The following is a 22,541-nucleotide window of genomic DNA, read 5'->3' on the forward strand; positions in this document are numbered from 1 at the left end:
GTGTCCGCAGAAGCACAACAAGATTGCTTGGGTGACTCAAAGGCCCACGCAAAGTCCAATTAGATCACCTCTGGAGCAAGGCCAGACTGACAGGCTGGCGCAAGGCGGGGACCTAAGCAGTCGCCACGTCGGACTCGCAGCCGCACGACCGACTCCGAGTCACACGTCCCAAGCCGTACCTTCCCTCGGGGCCGGGGAACGTCCCGCGCCTGCGCGGGCCCCGGCGCGGCTTGCGCCTGCGCAGCACCCAGGCCCGCCCCCCGGCGCGCGCTGACAGCTTCCGGCCTTGGCGTCCCCGCCCCCCGGGTGGCTGAAGCTTTCGGGGCTCCGTGCTGTCAGCCGCCGCAGGGTAGAGTGGGCCGGGGCGTGGCTAGGGAACGAGGTCCCCGCTCGGAGCGGGGTCCCTCCAGCCATGGCCTGCTCCATCGTCCAGTTCTGCTCCTTCCAGGACCTGCAGTCCGCGCGCGACTTCCTGTTCCCTCAGCTGCGGGAGGAGACCCCCGGCGCCCTGAGGAGGGACCCGAGTGAGTGTCCGGCGGGCGACCGGGACGCGGCGGAGAGCCTCCCCGCGGCGTCTCCCCAGCCTTCTGCGTCTAGCGCCCTGTCGCCTGCCCGTCACCCCTCCCCACCCCCTCCTCCCCAGTTCCAGCTTCGTGCCTCCTTCCTCTCTGCACACCACCTGCTCCGGGAGCGCATCCTCCGCCCCAGTCCTTGCCGGATTCCAGACCTCCACCCTGTGCTTGTCCCCAACTTCCACCCTTCTCCATCCCTGGGACTGTGGCCTTTGCTCCACCCCTTCCCAAAGTGTTTAGCCTCCCCACCCTCTCTGTTCTCCCATCGCCTGTCCTTCATATTTACGGAATAAATGGCTGATTGGCAAGTGAGGGGCTTTTAAGGTGGAGGGTAAACTCCCAAATAAGGAAAGTAGCCACTTAGGGAGTGAAGAAGGGTCCACGGTAGGAACTAAAATTACAGCGACATGGCCAAGAAAAGTTAATTGGCGTTTATTGAGGACAGAAGCCTTCTGCCTATTATTACCATCAAACACTTCAGCGCAATAAACCCCAGGCCTGGGTTATTAGATGCTGTGTATTTCTTTAGGATTTGTTATATGTTCCTTCGTTTCTCCTTTTGAAAGAGTATGTCTTGTGCTCCTTTCTTGTTTTTGATATGAAACACATTTTGCTTTGTAGCATAGTGTTGTTACTCTCTGCTGTTGCAGAATGGTAATATAAAACCCAGTAATAACAACAGTAAAAACCAAAACAAAACAAAACCAAAACTCTCCCTTTCAGAAATTAGAAGCTATCACAGGACACTAGGAAGATTCAGCCTCATGTTCAAGGCCAGCTTGGGTCTGTTTGAAGAATAATGTTTGAAATATATCAAATTACGAATGAATAGTCTGTACCAATCATTGGTGCTACATGCCACTTAAGGTTGGCAGTGTCTGTCCTGTAAGACCTATGATTCACTGGTAACATCTGCCTGTATGTCTGCACGTGAGTGAGGGTGTCAGGCCCCCTGGAGCTGGGGTTACATGTGCGTGTAAGCCACCTGAAGTGGGTGCTGGGAACCAAACTCATTCTCTGGGAGAGTAGCAAGTGCCTTTAACCCCTGAGCCATCTCTCCAGCCCCTATGAGGCACTTCTTTAAAGTAATGATGTGCAGGCCTCCCTGTGAAGTAGAAGATAGAAGAGTGAGAGAAAGCATGGGAAGAGGAAGCAGGTCTATCTGAACAGCTCTGGTGTTTAAAGAACCCCAAAAAGCTGAATGACTGGAGAGGAGGGTGTGAGAGATGAGGCTATAATACCAGCAAAGGGGCTCCATCAGAGGAGTGAAGATGTCAGATTTGCACTTGATCCCGTTTACAGAACTTGTTGAAGACCAGTAGTGTACTGGGGAGGAGAGTCAGGAAGCAGGGAATTGATTGAGAAGCAGAGAGAGGAACACAAGGTGATGGAGATCTTTCAGAAGTGGAGAAGAGGATTTGATGAAGGTAAAGGGTAGCCAGCAGAGGCCAGGTAGGACTAAGAAAGTGCCCAGTGGCTTGGGGAAGATGGATGGGGCTGGGACCTTTGCCTTGTTTCAGTGGCCTAGTGGCCAGAAGTGTGTCTGTAGGGTGTTAGAGGAACTGGAAAATGGACAGTGAAGTTAGTCGTCTTAGCGAGCTTAGCTGTGAAGGACAACAGATTTGGAGAGAGAAACGGGGAATGTAGAGTAGAGAAGCACATCTCTGTGCCACTGCCACTGTCCTGGTCCAGACCACTGTCTCAGCCTGGGCCATGGCACCGGTCTACTAACAGACTTCCTGCTTCCACTCTTGGCTTCTTCTAATTAGTTTCAACAATAGTCCTAGTAAGCTTCAAAGATCTAATTTAAATAGCATTTTCCTTATAATCCACAATGTTTTTTTACAATTGTACTTTAACTTAAAATCAGTCCTTCTGGGCCAGTGAGAAGGCTCAGCAGGTAAAGGTGCCGTCATCACAGTCGTAATATTTTACTGGTGTCTAGGGATACATATTCATAAATGACAGCATTTCAGTACACGTATGAGTGTGTCACCATCAGACTGGGGTGACTGGCATACCCATCACCTCGGACGTTTATCATTTCTTCCTGTTGGGAACAGTAAAAATCCTCTCTACTAGCAACACTGGAACATACAACTAGTAATGACGCCTGTAGTTACTGTGCTGTGCGTTAGAACATTAATCACTCCTGTCTGTTCACACCTCCTCTGTATCATCATAACTGTCCCTTCTCCATGACCCGTCACCATTGTCACATCCTCACCAGCCTCTCCCCGAGCCCTCTGACACCATTCTCACCTCTTTACCAGCCTCTGCCGTCCACTCTTCTAGCCTCTGTCTTTATGAAATAAATGATGTTGTTGTTTGTTTTAGCACAGGGTCTAGCTGGCTTGGAGCTCTCCCAGGCTGGCTTTAAACTCAAGATCTGCCTCCGCCCCCCCAAGTGCTGAGATTATAGACACGAACCGCTATGACTAAACTTTTTAACTTCCACATTATGAGCAAAAAAAATATATGGTATTTGTATTTGTGTATCGGACTTAATTCATTTAACATGATTTCCTTGCTGTTTCTTCTGTTTTGTTGTGAATGAGGGAAGTTCATTTTTAATGGCCAAATAACATTCCATTATGTATATTACATTTTCTTCACTAATCTGTTAGTAGATCTCCAGGCTTAATTCCATATCTTGGCTATTTTGACCAGTGCTACAATCAACACAGGAGTGCATTTCTTCAACATTCTGATTTCCTCTGTACTATATCCTGTAATGGGAATGCAGGTTTATATCAACTCTGTTTCTAGGATTGTAAAGAATTCTGTGCTGTCTTCTCTGATAGCTAGACTAATTTGTACTAATTTAATTTATATTCACACCAAAAATGTTCCCCCACATCTTGCTGTTACTGTTTCATAATAACTCTTCTAGCTGTGGTTGTGACTTTCTGACAGTTAATGCTGTTGAGCAGTTTTTCTTACATTTCCTGAACATTTTGTCTATTCATGTCATTTTTTAATTGGATGATTGTCGTTGCTGAGTTGCTTGTGTTTTGTACAGTCTGTGGGTTGCCATCGTTCTGTTATTTCTTGGCTGTTACCCCTTGGATTGGTTTTTGCTTTCGTTGCCAGCACTTTTGGTCCTTCCCTCAGATATCTTTACTCACAACAGTGTTCTGAAGTGTTTCTATGTTTTCTTCTAGTAGCTTCATAGTTTTAACTCTTATACTCATGTCTGATCCATTTTCTATTGGATTTTTGTACATGGCTGTTATATAGGGCTGTTTTATAAAAGCTCATCATATATTATCCTTATATTTTGTACATAATTATATTCATTTGTCATTTGTCTTTAACTTTATTAATGGGGAAGGATTTAGGCTTTAAGATTTTTTTTTATTTTATTTATCTGTTCTTTGAGAACATCATATACATATAATATATTTTTATCTCATCCACCTCCCAACCAACTTCTCCCAGATCTCCCCATGTCCCTCTCCCAACTTCAAGTCCTTTTTTTTTCTTTATAACCCATTGAGTCCAATTAGAACTTCCCATATGCACATAAGTATAGGGCCGTCCGCTGGATCATGGGTACCTCAGGAAGTGCACCCCAAAGGAAACTGATGTTTCCTCCACCAGCAGCCAATGCCGGTCGTTCTCGCTGGGGGTGAAATCCTGTGAGCCTCCTTCTCACCCAGGCTGCAGTGTTACAGGCTTGATATTATACAGGTCTTGTGGAGGCAGCCACACTTGCTACTTGCTTTTGTTTTGGACTCCTTTCTGTTCCAGTTCCATTGATGTATTTATTGATTGTTGTCCATTTTAATGCATCGTAGATTGTCTCTGCCAAGTTACTCATCTCTGAAGAATGTCATAGGGATAATCTTACACATTTCTCTCCCAGTTGAGCTTTAGAATTTATTAAGTTTTAAAGGCCAAATTCACTTTGGGATTTTTGATGAGCGTATATTGCTTATGTTCACTTGGGGGAGGGTTGGCATTTCCCCAACTAGGAATTCTTCTTTCAGGCTAAATTAAATGAGTACAATTGGCAGAAATTCTGTATATTAAAGACACGCAGTGTGGAATTTGATATATGATTTACATGTAGAAATGATTATTACAATCAACTCAGCACACCTGCTACCTCACGTACTAGTTTTGGAGAGTGTGGAGGGCAGAGTGCTTTCTATGTATTTTTAGCAACTTTCAAGAGAACAGTGCAATATATACCTAAGCTGGATGTTGTCCTTATTTCAGAAATGCTAACTATGAAGCAAAGAACAATGATAAACAGGCATGTATATATTTTTCTTTACTATGCATCTAAACTGTTACAGGTTCTCAGTGGTGTTGTTAAAATGTTCAGCCTTTCTTTATGTGCACTTGAAACAATAACCCCACAACTATGATGCAAGATTTGGCTAGTGTTCAGAGGATTTATTTTAAATATAAAGAATGAGTTGCACAAAGAAAGTAGTTGGACATTAGAAAAGTTAAGGAGAGGAGATGAAGAACTGAGTCTGCAGAATATGTGGAGAATAGTTTCATTAATTTTTATGCCTTCGTCACATTTCATACTGGCACATGCTCCTCAGCCTTGTTAGTTTGGGTTCCCTCTTCTGTGCCTTGTGTGTGGAGCTGCAGATAAGAATCTTTGAAGACTCTACCAGAAAACTCTTAGAGCTGATAGACACTGAGCAGAGGTCTCAAGATACAAAATTAATATTTTTTTAAAAAATAGCTTTTCCTTTATAACATACTGAGAAGGAAACAACTCTATTCCACACTAGCCTCAAAACAAACAACAACAAACCTAACGAGTGAAGAGAGTGACCTCTGTGGGGAAACCTGAAAACACGAAAAAAGGAAATTGAGGAAGACCCTGGTAAGTGGGAAGACCTCCATGCTCATGGATTGTGAAAATGGCCATCTTAACAAAAGAACCTGCAGATTCATTGCAGCCCTGATCACAATTCCAGCACCATTCTTTGCAGAAATAAGAAACAAAAGTTGTAATTCATGTGGAAGCACACAACATTCTGGCTAGCTGAAGCATCCCTGAATAAAAGAATGATGGAACTGTTACCATTCTTGATTTAAAATTATTACAAGATCATAGTAATAAAAAAGCATTGTACGGACACATAAATAAACACATAGATCAGTATAGAATGGGATTTAAAATTATTACAGTATCATAGTAGTAAAAGCAGCATGTACTGTCACAGAAATAAACATACAGATTAATAGAATGGGATAGGTATGAGTAACTTTCAGTTACCTGATTTTTGACAAAGATGCCAAAAAGTGTACACTGGAGAAAACACATTTTCATCATGTGATATTGGGGAAACTGGATGCCTAAGTGTAGAAGAATGAAATTCAATCCTTAATTACCACCCGAGACAAAATCAACTCAAAATGGATCAGCAGCCTCAACGTAAGACCCCAAACTCTGAAACTTTTAGGAGAAGAGGTAGAATGCCCTACAAAGTATGTGCAGAGACAAGCACTTTCTAAATAGGATTCTATTTGCTCAGGAAATAAGGCCAATAATTGGCAAATTGGACCTCACGAAATTAAAATGTTCTATTCAACAAAAGTAACTGAAACTGTCAATAAAGAAGCAGCCTATAGAACAGGAAAAAATCTTCACTAGCTATACATCTCACAGAATATTAATATCTAGACTATACAGAGAACTCAGGAAAATAAATACCATGAAGCACAGAAAGGATCTGAGCAGAGTGCTCAAAAGAAGTAATGGCTAATAAACAGCTAAAAAGTGTTCATTATCATTAGCCCTCAGGGAAATTAAAATGCAAACTACGTTGAGAGATCCTCTCGTTATAGTCAGAATGGCTATTATCAAGGCACCAAATGTTTGTGAGGGTGTGGAGAAAGAGGGGCCCTGTTCACTGTGGGTGACAGGAGGTGTAATTGGTGCAGCCTCTATGGAAATCAGTGTGAAGGGTTCTCAAAAAACTAACACTAGAACTATCATATGACCCAGCTATTCAACTCCTGGGCATTTATTTGAAAGGACTGTATAACCATGGCATGTGGGCACATCTGTTTTCCTGGATGCTCTGTTCACAATAGGTAGAACATAGAATCAGCCTTGATGCCCACCACCTGGTAAGTGGGTAATGGAAATGTGGTACATATGTATAATGGAATTTTCGTTCAGGACAAAGAAAAATGCAATTAAGAATGGAAGATACACTGAGTAAAATAAGACATGCCCAGAAAGACAAATGCCTCCCTCTCATATGTGGACCCTAGCTTTGAGGTTTTAACTTTCTGTATTTAAGATGGAGTGATAACTGTAGAGGCCAGGAAGCAAGAAAGAAATGGAGAGGTGCAGGGCCCCTTTGGAGGGAGATAATAAAACACATATGAAAGTGAAGGGAGGAGACTAGGGATGAAAGGTTTAGATAGAATTAACGGTAAGTTCTTCTAATATATGCGATATATTATTTGCCTTTAGTGCTGACCCATTTGAAAACTAAAGTGAATAGAAAGCCCAATGGTTCTCATGTATGACTACCTCTTTCATGGTAACCTTTTGGTAAGGGGCTCCCATAGCCAACTGCCTGACCGCTGGAGAACCTATTTGAACCTGCTCCTATTCCTTGATCTATGTGTTGGTGTTCACCATTCCTGTTCCTCCTGGCTTCTCATAAAGCCACAGGAGATTGATGTTGGATGATAGCCCACATGCACCTTGTAGATTTAATTTAGATTATGGTTTGCCCAAATGGGTGTGCTTCAGTAAAAACCAAAATATTTCATGATTAATGTGGGAACAGGCACCTCATTGAGCAAATTGAAAGATGTAGTCACTACCATTAATGGGGAACTGCTAAAACCTAGATGAGGATTAAGGATTAACCCAATGAAAACTGATAAATCGAGTAAGAAGGAAGATTAATACTAATTTCATTTAGATGATTTAATTTTAAGGAAAATATAGCTCAGTAAATGAAGTTAATGTTTCTTCTGGGTCCCAGACTCTAAACCTTGCTTATAAATTCACATTTCAGCTACTATTTGATTTCTATTTTGCTAGTTTGGGAAGCATAATTTTCTATAAAAAAAAAAAAAAGTATGTTCAGGCTTACATATCAAACTCAATGGGCTTTTAAGTTACAACCCTCCCCCCTTTTTAAGTGATTTCTGTGCAAGAGTATATAATTTTTTGTTTGTTTGTTTTGTTTTGTTTTTCGAGACAGGGTTTCTCCGTGTAGTTTTGGTGCCTGTCCTGGATCTCACTCTGTAGACCATGCTTGCCTCGAACTCACAGAGATCCACCTGGCTCTGCCTCCCGAGTGCTGGGATTAAAGGCGTGCACCACTGCCTCCTGGACTATAAAATGTTTTTAATAATAAAATTAATGTATAAAATACTGCTCTAGAGTGTCATACATATATTAATTCATAGAAACAAAAGGAGACTGGAGCATATGAAGTTTCCTTATGCCTGTAGATCATCTGTTCATCTTAATAGAAGTAAGCCTAAAGATTTCATAGGGTTTTGGGAAAAAGGAGCATGCTTATTTTTGTGAACTTTAGATGATTCTTATCTGAGCCCAGGAAATGTGCTATGCTTTATTTCTGCTGTATGATAGTTTTAATTCTGTCATTTCTAATTCGTTATCTGAATGTGTGTTCTTTATGATATGGGGGAGGTCATTTGTTTGAGAATGGGAGGCAGCGTTAGAATTCTATAATAAATAAGGACCTTGGAGATATACTCTGTTTTAATAATGTTGGTTTGAAAGAAATTAATTCAGCTGTTGAACACGGGATGCCATCCTTATTTTAGATTGCTGAAATGATGTTTATCTCCCATTTTGCATGTCCTTAGAAATGGAAAAAGTCCAAGAGTTCTGAGGCACAGAACATTAAAAGCTTCTTTATTCTTTGTAATTGACTTTGTCCTGCCTGATGGTGCCTGCCTTCTCTGAGCTTGAAAGGACCCACTGAAGGCTTTTGAACCCTGTGAATAAGTTATAAATCATAGGTTCTAGAAGTTTCTTCTTATGAAAGTAATACATAAAGATGTAAATGAATTTGCTTTTGTATTAAGATCTTAGACTATAAAAATTAAATTTCCCCTCTTCTAACATTTTTTTTTTTTTTTTTAGTTTCTCATTCAATTTTTGTTCTTGGCACACTCATACAAATAACTGTCAAATTAATTGTCCACTTATGGAATTCAATTTCCTTTTTAGCTTCAGGTCCTTGTTAAATGGAAAAAAATGTGCTCTCCATTTAGAGGTACAGACTATTGAAAAGTAAGTTAGGATAATGTATTTGGGGAATGAAATAAAGCTGTAGAAAGCAGAAGGCCTTTGTTAAGCTGATTCATTCATTGGCAATAACCGTAAATAAGGCATTTGTGTTGGGGAGGATGTTGTCTCTGTGGTTTGAAGTTTCCTTTATCAAGTCAGAGAACAGTATTTTAGAGTGGTGTAACATGCTCAGGGGAAAACATTCTTTCTAGGGGAGAATTGTTGCATCTGAGTCACTGGTTTTATTCTTTGAGGCAAAATGTTTAACCAGGTAAGGGTGAGAACAGGAATAATGGTCCTGGAGCCTGGTGTGGTGGTGCTTGCCTGCCTTCCTGGTACTTTGTCTGATTCTAGACCATTCAGAGTAGTGAATAGTGATTGCTGTAAAAATATAGGCTCAAAGGTCAGGTTAACTGTCCATCAGGTTAGCATCAGTCAGTCAGGTTAGTAGTCAATCAGGTTAGCAGTCAGCCAGTCAGGTTAGCAATCAGTCAATCAGGTTAGCAGTTAGTCAGTTAGGTTAGCAATCAGTCAGTCAGGTTAGCAATCAGTCAATCAGGTTAGCAGTTAGTCAGTTAGGTTAGCAATCAGTCAGTCAGGTTAGCATCAGTCAGTCAGGTTAGCAGTTAGTCAGTTAGGTTAGCAATCAGTCAGGTTAGTAGTCAATCAGGTTAGCAGTCAGCCAGTCAGGTTAGTAATCAGTCAGTCAGGTTAGCATCAGTCAGTCAGGTTAGCAGTTAGTCAGTTAGGTTAGCAATCAGTCAGTCAGGTTAGCATCAGTCAGTCAGGTTAGTAGTCAATCAGGTTAGTAGTCAGTCAGGTTAACAGTTGGTCAGGTTAGCAGTCAGGTTAGCAGTCGGTCAGGTTAGCAGTCAGGTTAGCAGTCGGTCAGGTTAGCAGTCAGTGCAGATGTCACTTTCATCTCTCTTAGAACCTCTTGCTCTTCTTTATTTCTCTCTATGCCATGTAAGTTGGTAGGAAATAAGCTTCTTTTATTTAAAGAAAAGTTATGATTCAAGATGCAGTTTGAAACAAATGAAGGATAATTTTAATAACTTAAATACATAAAATATTTTAAGCTCAAACTTACCCCTTAATGAAAAACCTCGATAACCTGTGAATTTTAAGGAAATTTTTATTTAGAATATGAGAGAATAAAATTTAAAGGAAATTCATGCCTCAGAACAGATGTGGGAGGCTGGGTGTGGAGGCCCATGCCTTTTATCATAGCACTTGGGAGACAGAAGCAGGAAGGTTGTGAGTTCGAGGCCAGCATTGTCTACATAATGAATTCAAGGCTTCCTAGACTACATGAGACCCCGTCTCAGCTCACACTTTCTCTCTCTCTCTCTCTCTCTCTCTCTCTCTCTCTCTCTCTCTCTCTCTCCCTCTCCCTCTCCCTCTCCCTCTCCCTCTCCCTCTCCCTCTCCCTCTCCCTCTCCCTCTCCCTCTCCCTCTCCCTCTCCCTCTCCTCTCCCTCTCCTCTCCCTCTCCCTCTCCCTCTCCCTCTCCCTCTCCCTCTCCCTCTCCCTCTCCCCTCCCTCTCCCCTCCCTCTCCCCTCCCTCTCCCCTCCCTCTCCCCTCCCTCTCCCCTCCCTCTCCCCTCCCTCTCCTCTCCCTCTCCCTCTCCCCTCCCCTCCCCTCCCCTCCCCTCCCCTCCCCTCCCCTCCCCTCCCCTCCCCTCTCCTCTCCTCTCCTCTCCTCTCCTCTCCTCTCCTCTCCACACATGGGGAAGTGGAGGGGGACAGACAGACAGTCAAAAACAAGGGTAGGGGTTGAGGAATAGGAACCAAGATTAGAGAGTCCAAACAAAGTACACATATCTTGTATATCCTAGAATGCTATGTTTTCATTAGGTTAAGCAAGGCAGGTGGGAAAACCTACTGATGCATGCATGCACCTTTGGGATATTTCCTTATAGAAATGTCCTGATATAATGACTTCTTTAGGTGCAGTGTCTGGGTATGAATCATGATATGGAAGTAACAAGGTTTGAGAAGCGTTCTCATGGTAATATTTAGATGTTTCCAGTAGTGCTTGCTACTATTAATCTGCCTTTATATATTTATTCACTGTTGATAAAAATATTTGAGCACTAACAGGTTCTTTTCTTCTCCAGAGTTGGGAACTCAGTGGCCTTTATGATTATTTTTCCCTAGCACTCTCAAGAAGACTGTTAAAGTGAGTGAGTGAGCAAACTGACTTTGTATTGGCTCAGGGTCTTTTGTTAGTAGTGAGCCATGCCCTGTTTTTAATTGTTGAAGTAGATGTTGTCTGTGCAGGTAGATGTGAAATGTAAAGGTTCTTCAGTCCATAGCCAGCATGTGCTTTTCAACTTGATTGCTAAGGATGTTTCTGCTCCTAAAGAAATCTGCCACTTACACTTAAATTCAACCAGAAATACTACATTTTCCTGTTATTCCTTAATAAAAACTAAAGCTAGGAATCAGTACTTTTAAGTTGCTTTACCTCACTAAGTGAAACAGAATTTATTAATGTTACAGTGTTTCGTGGAAAATTTGTTTTTAAAAGGTCGTTTTGATCTTAGATATAAAATCTGCAAGCAAACTTCCCAAAGGATTAATATGAGCCCTAAAGAACTCACCTCTGGCAAGATAACAATATAGTTAGCATGTGGTTAATACGATAGGGTAGGCAAAGGTGGAGTGTGGATGAGAATGCTGTGTTTGCAGGTTGGTTATTGTACAGTGAGTGACTAGTCGCAGTCCTCAGTGCCTCACACAACTATCACAGTTCTCTGAGGCAGATGCAATTATTAGCTCCACCTTGCTAAAGAGGAAGGTGAGGCAGCAAGGGATTAATTAAACTGCCCAAGCTCCTGTAACTCTCCAAGGCAAAATTTCAAATCCACCACAGGCAGCCTGATAATACATCATTCCTTACTCCAGACTTGCCCTGTCTTACACCGTAGTCATTGGCCACATGTACTAGTGAGCATTGGAATGTGGCTTTTCTTTATAGTAGTTGATAGTATAGTAAACAGATTAATCCTATTTCCTCATGATTACATGAACTTTATAAGATCTCAGGTTTTACAGAAATGTTCCATCTTAACATAAAATTATATAGTTCATAATTTAATGTTAAACACATTGCTTTGCTTACCTATAACCCTGATCAATGATCAATCTGTAAAGAAACACCACTAACGGTATAGATGGCAGTTTTTTTAAAATATGGGTCTTGGGGATTGCTCGGGTCCTCATACTTGTCAATGGACACTACCCACCAAGCTGTCTCCTCAGTCCCCTTTAATCTATCTATAGTCTAATGACTGAGAAAATATTCCCATGATAGCAGGAGCTACCCAACTAATTCTTCTTTTCCTTCAGTTGAAAACAGTTTTGTAGCCAGACATTGAAAAGTGGGTAAACCTTTTTTGAAACAAATAATGTATTTCTCAGAGCCTTTCTCTTGGGGCATGTTTTGAATTGAAGCATGAAGAGATACTGGGCCTTTGTAGGAGCAGGAAATCCAAATAACTACCGTCTTCCGCCTGATTATATGAGTCATTTGTGAATTGAGTCAGACTCTTTTTATACTAATATAAAGGAAAAATAAAATCCTTTTTATAGTGTTGTGGGTTCAACAGAAATTATGTGCTTGAACTAAGGTCTTTGGAAACTTTCTGTTGTATCTAATGTCAAGCACAGAAAAGATGCTACTTTCTTACTTACTGAATGAATGAATGAATGGCTTCCTAGAGGGCTTTTATTCTGCAAGGTTTTTTTGATGTTCTGGTAATTTGATATTTACATAATTTTATAGCAAATTTAAATGTGAACCGTGAACTTAAATTTCTTAAGAGACAAAGCATATTCTAAGACTGTTTGTTTTTGAAATATGACCTTATTCTCTGGATTTCCTCAATGTCTGTTGTTATGTCCCCTTTTCATTTCTGATTTTGTTGATTTGGATTCTCTCTCTCTCTGTCTTTTGGTTAGTTTGGATAAGGGCTTGTCTATCTTGTTGATTTTCTCAAAGAACCAACTCTTTGTTTCATTAATTTTTTGTATTATTCTCTTAGTTTTTAATTTATTAATTTCACCTCTCACTTTGATAATTTCCTGGCATCTATTCTTCCTGGGAGACTTTGCTTCTTCTTGTTTTATATTTTTCAGTTTTTTTGAGACAGAATTTCTCTGTGTAACCCTGGCTGTCCTGGAACTCGTGCTCCAGACCAGGCTGGCCTTGAACTCAGAGATCTGCCTGCCTCTTCCTCCCCAGTGCTAGGATTAAAGGTGTGCGCCATCACCGCCTGGCTTCTAAAAGGATTAATAGGTTGGCTAAGTTGCCTCAATCAACCCATAGTGAGATAGTTTGTTTTAGTGATATAGTAAAATGAAGAGAAGGTTTAATTATTGCCAAAAAAGCAAAGTTTAATTGTCCAAAGGAGTTTTAAGACATTGTCTCATTGTGTAGCCCTGGCTGGCCTGGAACTCGCTATGTAGATCAAGCTGTCTTCAGACTCATCTTACCTTCAGAGTGTTGGTATTTAAAAGTTTGTATCACCACTCCTTGTAGTTTTTTTTTTTTATTCTTTTTGCTCTTTGGGGGGCCTGCCACCCAGCTCCCAAATAAATACAGAGACTTACTCTTTCTTATGAGTGCCCAGCCTTAGCTTGGCTTGTTTCTAGCCAGCTTTTCTTAACTTAAATTATCCATCCCATCTACCTTTTGCCTCTGGGCTTTTTTGTTTGTTTGTTTGTTTGGTTGGTTGGTTGGTTGGTTGGTTGGTTTTTCGAGACAGGGTTTCTCTGTGTAGCTTTGGTACCTTTCCTGGAACTCACTCTGTAGCCCAGGCTGACCTTGAACTCAGAGATCCACCTACCTCTGTCTCCTGTGTGCTGGGATTAAAGGCGAGTGCCACCACCACCCTGCGCCTCTGGGCTTTTAATCTTTCTCTATTCTTCGTACTTTTCTTTCCTTCTTACTTGTTGGCTTGCTGGGTGGCTCCTTTAACAATGTTTCTCTTGTCTTTGTCCCTGAGCCACATGGAAGGAAGTTAGCCCGAGTCTCAAGGACTTGAGTTGTGCAATGATGGCAGAATTGAACTAGGTTGCCACTCACTTCTGTGACCTAGGCCGAGCTATTTAAACTGTTGATGAATCTGTTTTCTCGTGTAACATTACATTGTAAAGGAACCTTATGATGTTTCAGTGAATTGCTGTGCGTGCAGCATTTGGGCATGTAGCGTCATCACCAGTGTTCTGTGCCTTGAGGCTTTTGCCTTATGTTCATGTTTCTCCAGTTAAATTGAAAAGTTTCTAGCTACCTTGTAAAGACACTATTTTGGCCATGTGTGGTGTCATGTATCTGTAATCCCAGTCCTTGGGAGGCTGAGGCAGGAGGACCATCAGTTTAAGGTAAGCCAGGACTCTGTAGCAAGACCTTGTCTCAAAACTAAATAGGGGCTAAAGAGATGGCTCAGCTGTTGAGAGCACTTGCTGGTCTTCAGAGGATCCATATTCAGTTTCTAGCACCCATGTTTGGTGGCTTAAAAAAAACACCTGTAACACCAGCTCCAACCTTCTTCTGGTCCCCATGGTCACTCACACACATTTGCATATTTATTCACACAGATACTTACATGCACATGTACTCACACCAATAAAAATAAATAAAAATAAAACCAAAATCTTAATAAATAATGATGGTGACTATTTGCAGAGCATGTGTATATAAGCATTTGTATACCTATGAAATATTTCTTTCTCTTGTCCAAGGTACTGTAGTAATTACAGCACTCATGTGTGCTGTAGTTAAGTGTCCGTCCACATCCTGCATAAGATCCTAGATTCTTTTAGAGCAAGGGAGGTGTTACACTTTCCTTAGCTCCTACTACAAGGTTTGGTACATGGTGTTTAACAGAACAATTGTTAATTGACTTGTATCTGGAAATCTGTAGATCATGTGATTTTAATCAAAGCATGGTGCTATTTTAGGACTTAATGTATGCCTAGCAGTGTATTTGGAATTTTAGGAAGTAATTATTTGGCATTTAAGTGCTGAAGATTAGACTGTTGTTACTACAAGCTAATTGAGAGGTGATTCCAAGTGCCAGACTGTAACCCCTTAAATAATCTGTGTCTTTATTTCAGCAACCTTTAAAGCCGAGTGTGTAAGTGAATGTTCTCATTGCTTCCCTCCCTCATTAGTCATCAAGGTCCTGCTCATCTTTCATGCTGACTTCCGCTCAGGGTTTGAAAGCTGATTGCTTAAATATATTTAACTTCTACCTCATGGTTATATCTGATGGCTAAATCATGATGGCTGGCAGTGAGAACTTACATATCACACGCAGAGCCCCTGAGTATGCTCTCTGGTTCAGTTCTTACGCAGCCCCACAATTCAGAGAACGCTTCAAGAAAACTAAAGCTTACAGGGGAGGTCATTTGCTTCCTCAGAGGTAGGAAATGCTGCATCCAGGATTTGAACAAGCATTAGGTATTTCATAATGCATTTCATAAGTAAAAAACTGATAGAATTAAAGTGAAACATCTGCAACCTGAGTCTTATTGAAACTTCATTGGTGGTCTAACTTCATTTGGGGTGATGGAGCATCTCATTCTTGTCTCTGGTTGCTGAGAGATCATAATTTTATTGCTTTAAGTAAATTCTGAGCAAATTACATAAAATCAGTATGAGTGATGCAAAGGATAGTGCTTTCTAAACTTACCTGAGGTTTTTAATTCCTTGCTGTTTATTTTAGTGAATATATTTTAATCTTAAGAAGATTGTCTCAATGTAAGAAACGAGTAAAAAAAAGGGAGCAATAGGAGGCTTCTCTTGTTTCAGAATTCATGTTGTTTCCATGGATACCTTATCTAATCAAGAAACAACAATTCACTTTGAAAACATCTGTGTGAAATTTTAGGTGTGTTTGTTGCTGTATATTTATCTTCTTTAAGTAACAAATATTTGTTAAAATTTGTATGTGTGTAGTTTTTTGAGACAGGATCTGGGGTGGCCTAGACTATCCTCAAACTTGGCTGTGTAGTCAAGGCTGGTCTTGAATTTTTGAACTTGATCCTTCTGCCTCTACTTCCCAAGAGCTGTAATTATAGGCATGTGTCAACCATGTCCAGGTTTTTTTTTTTTTAACTTTATTTTATGTGCACTGGTGTGAAGGTGTTGGATCCCCTAGAACTGGAATTATAGACAGTTGTGAGCTGCCATGTGGGTGCTGGGAATTGAACCCTGGTCCTCTGGAAGAACAGACAGTATTCTTAACCGCTGAGCCATCTCTCTAGCCCCACTCAGATTAATCTTTAAACTCACCTTTACATTTAATTCAAATGTGGATCTACTCAATGTCCAATATTTCAAGATTTGAATAACTTGTACAGTTTTACTAGACATAGATTTGGAAATTAAGTAGGTTATATGTTTCTTGGTTCTTATCATCTTTGGCCAAATCCTAAGGTAGCACAGCTTACAACCACATTTTTCTTTAACATTAACATCATATAGCGATTGCTTCTGCTTGGGTGTGATGGCACACATCTATGATCAGTGCTCAGGAGGCAGAGGCAGGGGTTATCTCTGTGAGTTCACGGCCAGCCTGGTCTACATAACAAGTTCAAGGCTAGCCAGAGCTACATAGTGAGACCCTGTCTCAAAATCAACAACAAAAACCAACCAAACGAAAAAAAACTTGTTTCTGTTACGTTTAGAGAAAAATGTTTTAAAATATGTTAATAAGCCTTTTAATTTTATGTGTTCTCTCTCTCTTCCTCCCTCTCTCCCTCCCTCTAGGCAAATCATCAAACTGGGAAGATGATAGTTGGGGAGCATGGGAAGAGACAGAACCCCAAGAACCTGTAAGTCTTTATAGTTGCATGGTCTTGTTTTGATTGTGTGTGTGGAAGGGGTCTGTGTGGTGGTCAGAGGTCAACTGTGGGGCCACTTCCCTCCTTTCCCCTCTAATGGGTTCCAGGAATTGAACTCAGGTCCCCAGGCTTACAGGATAAGTGCCTTTACCCACTGAGCTGGTGCCCACCATGGTTTTTGATAGTGACATCTTTTGTAATAATAATGGCATATTTCAGTAGTAGGTTGACATTTTGAAGAAATCTTTGTCACAAACAGTTGTATGTTTAGTTTGTAGTAACTAACTAGATACCTGCTTTTTTTGTTGTTGTTGTTGTTTTGTTTTGTTTTATTTTTTGAGACAGGGTTTCTCTGTGTAGCTTTGCGCCTTTCCTGGAACTCACTTGGTAGCCCAGGCTGATACCTGCTTTTAAGGAACTTAATGACTACACTAATTGGGCACTGTAGTCTATGCTACAACAAAGGACCTGAGACTTTGTAATTCACGATGAAAGTATCATTGGCTGGGGTCCTGGGGGAGGCAGTTCAAATCTAAGATGAAGGTCTTAGCATCTAGCAGTGCCCTTTTTGCTGCCTCATAGCATGGCAAAAGATGAAGGAGAGACAAAAGAAAAGGGAGTGTGTGTGTGTGTGTGTGTGTGTGTGTGTGTGTGTGTGTGTGTGTGTAGAATCCAAACTTCCCCACCCCTCAGAACAGACCCACTCCTGCTATAACAAACCAGTCCCATGATGGCAGCATTAATTAGCTCACTCTGCCTTTATGACTTCACTTCTTATTGGTTCTCAACTCCTCCTTTTACATGGGGTTAAGTGTCTGACGGTAGAACCATAGTGGTGGGCTAGATAGGGAACAGTTCATTGCTGTGGGATGTTCTGTATGGCAAATGTGTTGCTCTGATTGGTTAGTAAATAAAACACTGATTGGCCAGTAGTCAGGCAGGAGGAAGTATAGGCGGGACAAGGAGAGAGGAGAATTCTGGGAAGTGGAAGGCTGGGTCAGAGACACTGCCAGCCGCCGCCAGGACAAGCAGCATGTGAAGATGCCGGTAAACCACGAGCCACATGGCAAGGTATAGATTTATGGAAATGGATTAATTTAAGCTATAAGAACAGTTAGCAAGAAGCCTGTCACGGCCATACAGTTTGTAAGCAATATAAGTCTCTGTGTTTACTTGGTTGGGTCTGAGCGGCTGTGGGACTGGCGGGTGACAAAGATTTGTCCTGACTGTGGGCAAGGCAGGAAAACTCTAGCTACAGTTCATTGCTTTGGGAGTCTTTCCTCTTCCTAAGTTATTCTAGATGCTTTCTAAATATTCTAGAATATTTGTTGTGCCTGTCATATTCTAGGTGCTGAGACTATATCAATGACCAAAGTAGACAAGTCCCTGTGCATCTTACCATGTTTCACCTGTGAGCCTTCATCACTTCACATGGAGGGCCATCTAGAGTTAGGGTAGCTCCTAGGTCATTTGACCCAGTCACTGAGCTCTCTATGTCATCAGTCTCTTCACGTCTGGCTGGCTGGCTTGTTTCTGTCACAGGCAATGGGGAGGTGTTATTTGTGACCAGAGGGAGGAAAAGACTTGGACTGTCACCTGCTGTTCTGGGGAAACAGCTTTTCTTAAAAGCGACTAACAGCTTTGCCACATCATTTCTTAGCTAGAACTGGGCCGTATGACACCTAGAAATATCTTGTTTCTGTAATCCCTGACTTTTATGTGTGTGGAGAGACTTCTCTTCCAGTCTGTGATTTGGGTAATTTCTCATTTTATACCATGATTTTGGTATTTTTATTTTTCTCTCCTTTTCCCTTGGTTATTCTACTTAAATTTTTTTTTTTTAGCTTTTGTTCTAGTAGTTAGTTTCCAAACTTGAGTTTCAGTAACCAGTGTTTTTTTTCTGTTTTATTGTCTTTAGTTATATCTTTAATTCTCTTTACTTTGAGTTTGTTTTCTAGCTTCTTAAAATGTCATTATAGATTACTTATTTTAAATCTATTTTCTCTTGTAATATAAACCTACATATTTACCTGTGCACTCAGGTTTTATGTATATTTTCAATTTCATTTAGTTTAAGATGTTTTCTAATTTCTTTTGGTTTCCTTTTTGATTTGTTAGAAGTGTGTTACTTAATTTGTAAATGTAATAGTCTCCCCTTGAGGAGGGAGACTTTGCCTAAGACCTCCTAGGGGCCTGAAACATTGAGGACAGCTGTGAACCCTACATGTACTATTTATCCAATATGTCCATACTTTTAAAAAAGTTTAATTCATAAGTTAGATGCAGTACGATATTAAGAATAATAACCAATAATGAAGTGGGAACATTTTAACAATATGCTGTAATAAAATTGCAAGCATCATTACCTTTACATTTGGGGGCCAGTATTAATTAATTAAAATAAGAGTTACATGAACATATGCTCTATGATGTTCAGACTGTTGCTTTAACAACCAAAATGACTACAAGAGACTAATGGGTGAGTAGCAATGTGCTGGACAAAGGCAGAGTTCACAGCTTCAGGACTCGAGGGCCTGGTGGAGTGGGACATTGTGTGGTTTCATTACGTAAGTCAGAACTCAGAATGACACACAATTTATAACCTGTGATGGTTCATTCCTGGAGTTTTCCACTTATCCCTTGGACCATGACTGGCTTTGGATAACTCAAGTCACAGAAGTAGAACTGCAGATAAGGAAAACTGTTACTGGGAATTTACCAGATTTCTTTGTTGATTATTTCTGATTTCACCTTGATGTTATCAGAGAGCTTCTGTTACGTGCTTCCAAACAGTGTAACTCTATGGGGCCTACTTTATGGCTTCATACACGGTGTGTTCTATTAGATGTTCATCTCTGTTGACAGGGAAGGGTTCTCTGCATTCAGACAGGTTGGTCTGTTCCTGTCTCTGTGTTCTTCCGGATTTCTCTTCTTTCTGCTAGTGAGAGAAGGGAGTGGAAATGTCCGTGTGTTCTACCGGACTTGCCTCTTCCCGTGAGCGCTGTCAGTGTTGCTTCAGGAACTGAGAGGTCGGTCTTCCTGTGGACTGTGTCTCCATTTATACTTGTCTGCCTCCTGGGCTCTCCTGCTCTGAAGTGCGTCAGTGTCCCCGGTGATGTGTACTGATGTCTGCCCTCTCTACTTACACAGGCATTGCTTTCCCATGGCCTATCTCCTTCCCCTCTTTTCCATTTTAACCGACTTCTGGTTTTGAAGCTAAATTGTGTTTTTAATAGGTAGTTGGATATTGCTTTTTTAATCAACCTGATACTTTCGGCATTCATTAAATAATTTCTTCACATTTTAAGTGATTCTCATCTGCCATTTGACTATGTGTTTTGTGTATACCTAGTCACTTTTTAGTTCCTTTATTAGTCAGTGTACCCTAAGGGACAGAATCAAAAGAATAACTGTTATTAGAAGGGGACATATTAGACTGGTCTGAGTACTCGGACAGTCACTGTCTTAGGCTGGCACATAACATGGTCTAGTACTCCGACAGTCACTGTCTTAGGTTGGCACATGGCATGGTCTAGTACTCCGATAGTCACTGTCTTAGGTTGGCACATGGCATGGTCTAGTACTCCGACAGTCACTGTCTTAGGTTGGCACATGGCATGGTCTAGTAAGGCCAAGAGTCCATAGCTGCTTAGTTCATGCAGTTGGCTGCCTCTGTGGTGCTGAAGGCCTGGAGAGAGCCTGGAGAGCCACTGCCTCCGGTCCATGTTGGAAGCCTGAAGAAGGTTCTGGTGTCAGTAAGGCTTTCAGTAGCAGGGCACATAAGCTTGCCAGCAGGAGCAGAGGCAAGGAGCAAAATCACAACATTTTCTAAGACCCCTTTGTGTGGGTTACCATTGAAAGGTGCTGCCCACATTTAAGATGGCCCTTCCTACTTCCGGTGACGAAATGGAAACAAATCTTCCACTCAGTGCTGGGTGGCCAGCTGTGAGGTGCTTCCCAGTTCTAGTCAGGGATAACCAGGATTGGCCATCACAGTGTCTTCTAACTCTTTGCTTCATTCTTTTGTGTTAAACAAATGTTTAGTGCACCATTTTAATCACTCAGATTTTTATCGGTATTGTGATGTTAATTGTATATGATGTTGATATGATTCATATACCATGTAATTCACCCTTGCAGTATATAACTCAGTTTTCTTAATATTCTCAAGTTCTGTAACTGTTATCATGATCTAAGTTCATAATATTTTAATTACCCTAGCAGAAACCCCACAGTGCATTACCTATCTTACAGTAATAACTGATTTACTTTCTGTGTATGGATTTACCCGTTCTAAGCATTTCATGTGCAATTAGAACAAGACTGACTGGCTTCTACTCACTTATAGTTCAAACCACTTCATGGTTTTTACCTACATTTGTTTGTGGTCTGGAAGTCTTTTTCCTTTTTATTGTTTCACACTCACAGCTATACCAGGACTGCCAGAAATGTCACTCGGTGGAGATAAGACTGTTATTTGTACTACTTTCAGTGATTATAAACAACTCTAAGGTTTATATCCAGAGGCACAAGAAACAGCAGAGCAAGAGGCTCGGCAGATATGTGAGATACAGGAGTCCAAGGCCTGATCAAGGTAACAGACACCATCACGCACAGGAAGTGAGTGGACAGGAATGCTCCTGCTAGGAACCGACCTCCAACTTCCCCGAGAATGTAACTGGGTTTTGCCCACATTAAAGATGGCGCCAACAGTGGGAGTAGGGTGTCTTGCTGTCCACTTACTGTTAAGTTGTGTGGAGGCACTGTACTGTAAACACTGAAGGTATTCTCAGTCAGCTGCCACTGGGCGGAGGCTGTGGGGAGTGGTGGAGGAGAGTGAGTTTTGGCTGTCACTGACCCATCATTGGAGAGCTGGTCCCTGGTGCGGCAGCGGCATGAAGAGCATTGAGAGAGCAAACTTTCCAAGAGTGAGTGAAGCTGCTACCAGAGCTGAGTGCTGCTGCCCTGGAGGCCAGCTGCATCTCTTGAGCTCAGCAGGTAGCAACATGGACTCCAGGCTGCCTTTTATTTTGGGATGCCTCTCATCGCTTTGCAAGTTGTTTCATTTTGATGACTTGAAAGAGTAAAAGGCTTTTGTATTTGAGAGACTTAATCCTGGGAGTCTGGAAAAGCCTTTTTTAAGAAAGGAGAAGCCTGTTTTGCTCATACGATTCTGAGCTGTCAGCTGTAGCAAGGGCTGGACCCAGCAGAGTGGAAGTCACCCTGTGAGGAAGTGACAGCTGCAAGAAAAACAGACCGTAAGTTAAATGCCCTGAACGATGGTGACAGGAGGGACGTGGTCGAAGTGGAGAATGCAGCTGTGGAGAAGATGTGAGGAGGGCGTGGTCCATGTGGAGAATGCAGCTGTGGAGAAGATGGTGAGGAAGGTGTGGTCCACGTGGAGAATGCAGCTGTGGAGAAGATGTGAGGAGGGGCGTGGTCAAAGTGGAGAATGTATGTGGCATGTGGAGAAGATGGTGAGGAGGGCGTGGTCCACGTGGAGAATGCAGCTGTGGAGAAGATGTGAGGAGGGGCGTGGTCAAAGTGGAGAATGTATGTGGCATGTGGAGAAGATGTGAGGAGGGCGTGGTCCACGTGGAGAATGCAGCTGTGGAGAAGATGTGAGGAGGAAAAGTGCAGTGAGGGAGAGTGGAGTACCACCAAGAAGATGTTTGTGTCCGGGGTCTAGGAGAGGATTCCGTGTACTTCCTGCTGCTCCATGATGACCGCAGCTGTCCCACCAGCTCATAAAGCTGTGAATGGAATCTCAAAGAGGTTGCTACTGTCACCTTTGTGCTGCAGCTCTGGAGAGGATGTTGTGTCCCAGGAGCCTTTGGTCACAGTGACTTCTCT

At 41.7% G+C, this 22,541-nt stretch overlaps 1 protein-coding gene across 2 annotated transcripts in view; it reads left to right on the top strand.

Annotated features, from left to right (window-relative positions):
• The first annotated feature begins 265 nt into the window (after positions 1 to 265).
• Positions 266 to 22,541, top strand: part of Rab3gap2 (RAB3 GTPase activating non-catalytic protein subunit 2) — a 90,523-nt gene continuing 68,247 nt past the window's right edge. Inside the window, exons 1-2 of one of the 2 annotated variants that reach the window (XM_042258783.2) lie at positions 266 to 524; positions 16,615 to 16,679. In XM_042258783.2, the coding sequence (XP_042114717.2) occupies positions 413 to 524; positions 16,615 to 16,679 (177 nt within the window). In that variant the 5' untranslated portion in view covers positions 266 to 412. The remainder of the gene's footprint in view (positions 525 to 16,614; positions 16,680 to 22,541) is intronic. The other variant, XM_042258784.2, reaches the window with a different exon arrangement.

Source organism: Peromyscus maniculatus, chromosome 11, assembly GCF_049852395.1.
Source record: "Peromyscus maniculatus bairdii isolate BWxNUB_F1_BW_parent chromosome 11, HU_Pman_BW_mat_3.1, whole genome shotgun sequence".
In the NCBI taxonomy this organism is placed as follows: Eukaryota; Metazoa; Chordata; class Mammalia; order Rodentia; family Cricetidae; genus Peromyscus; species Peromyscus maniculatus.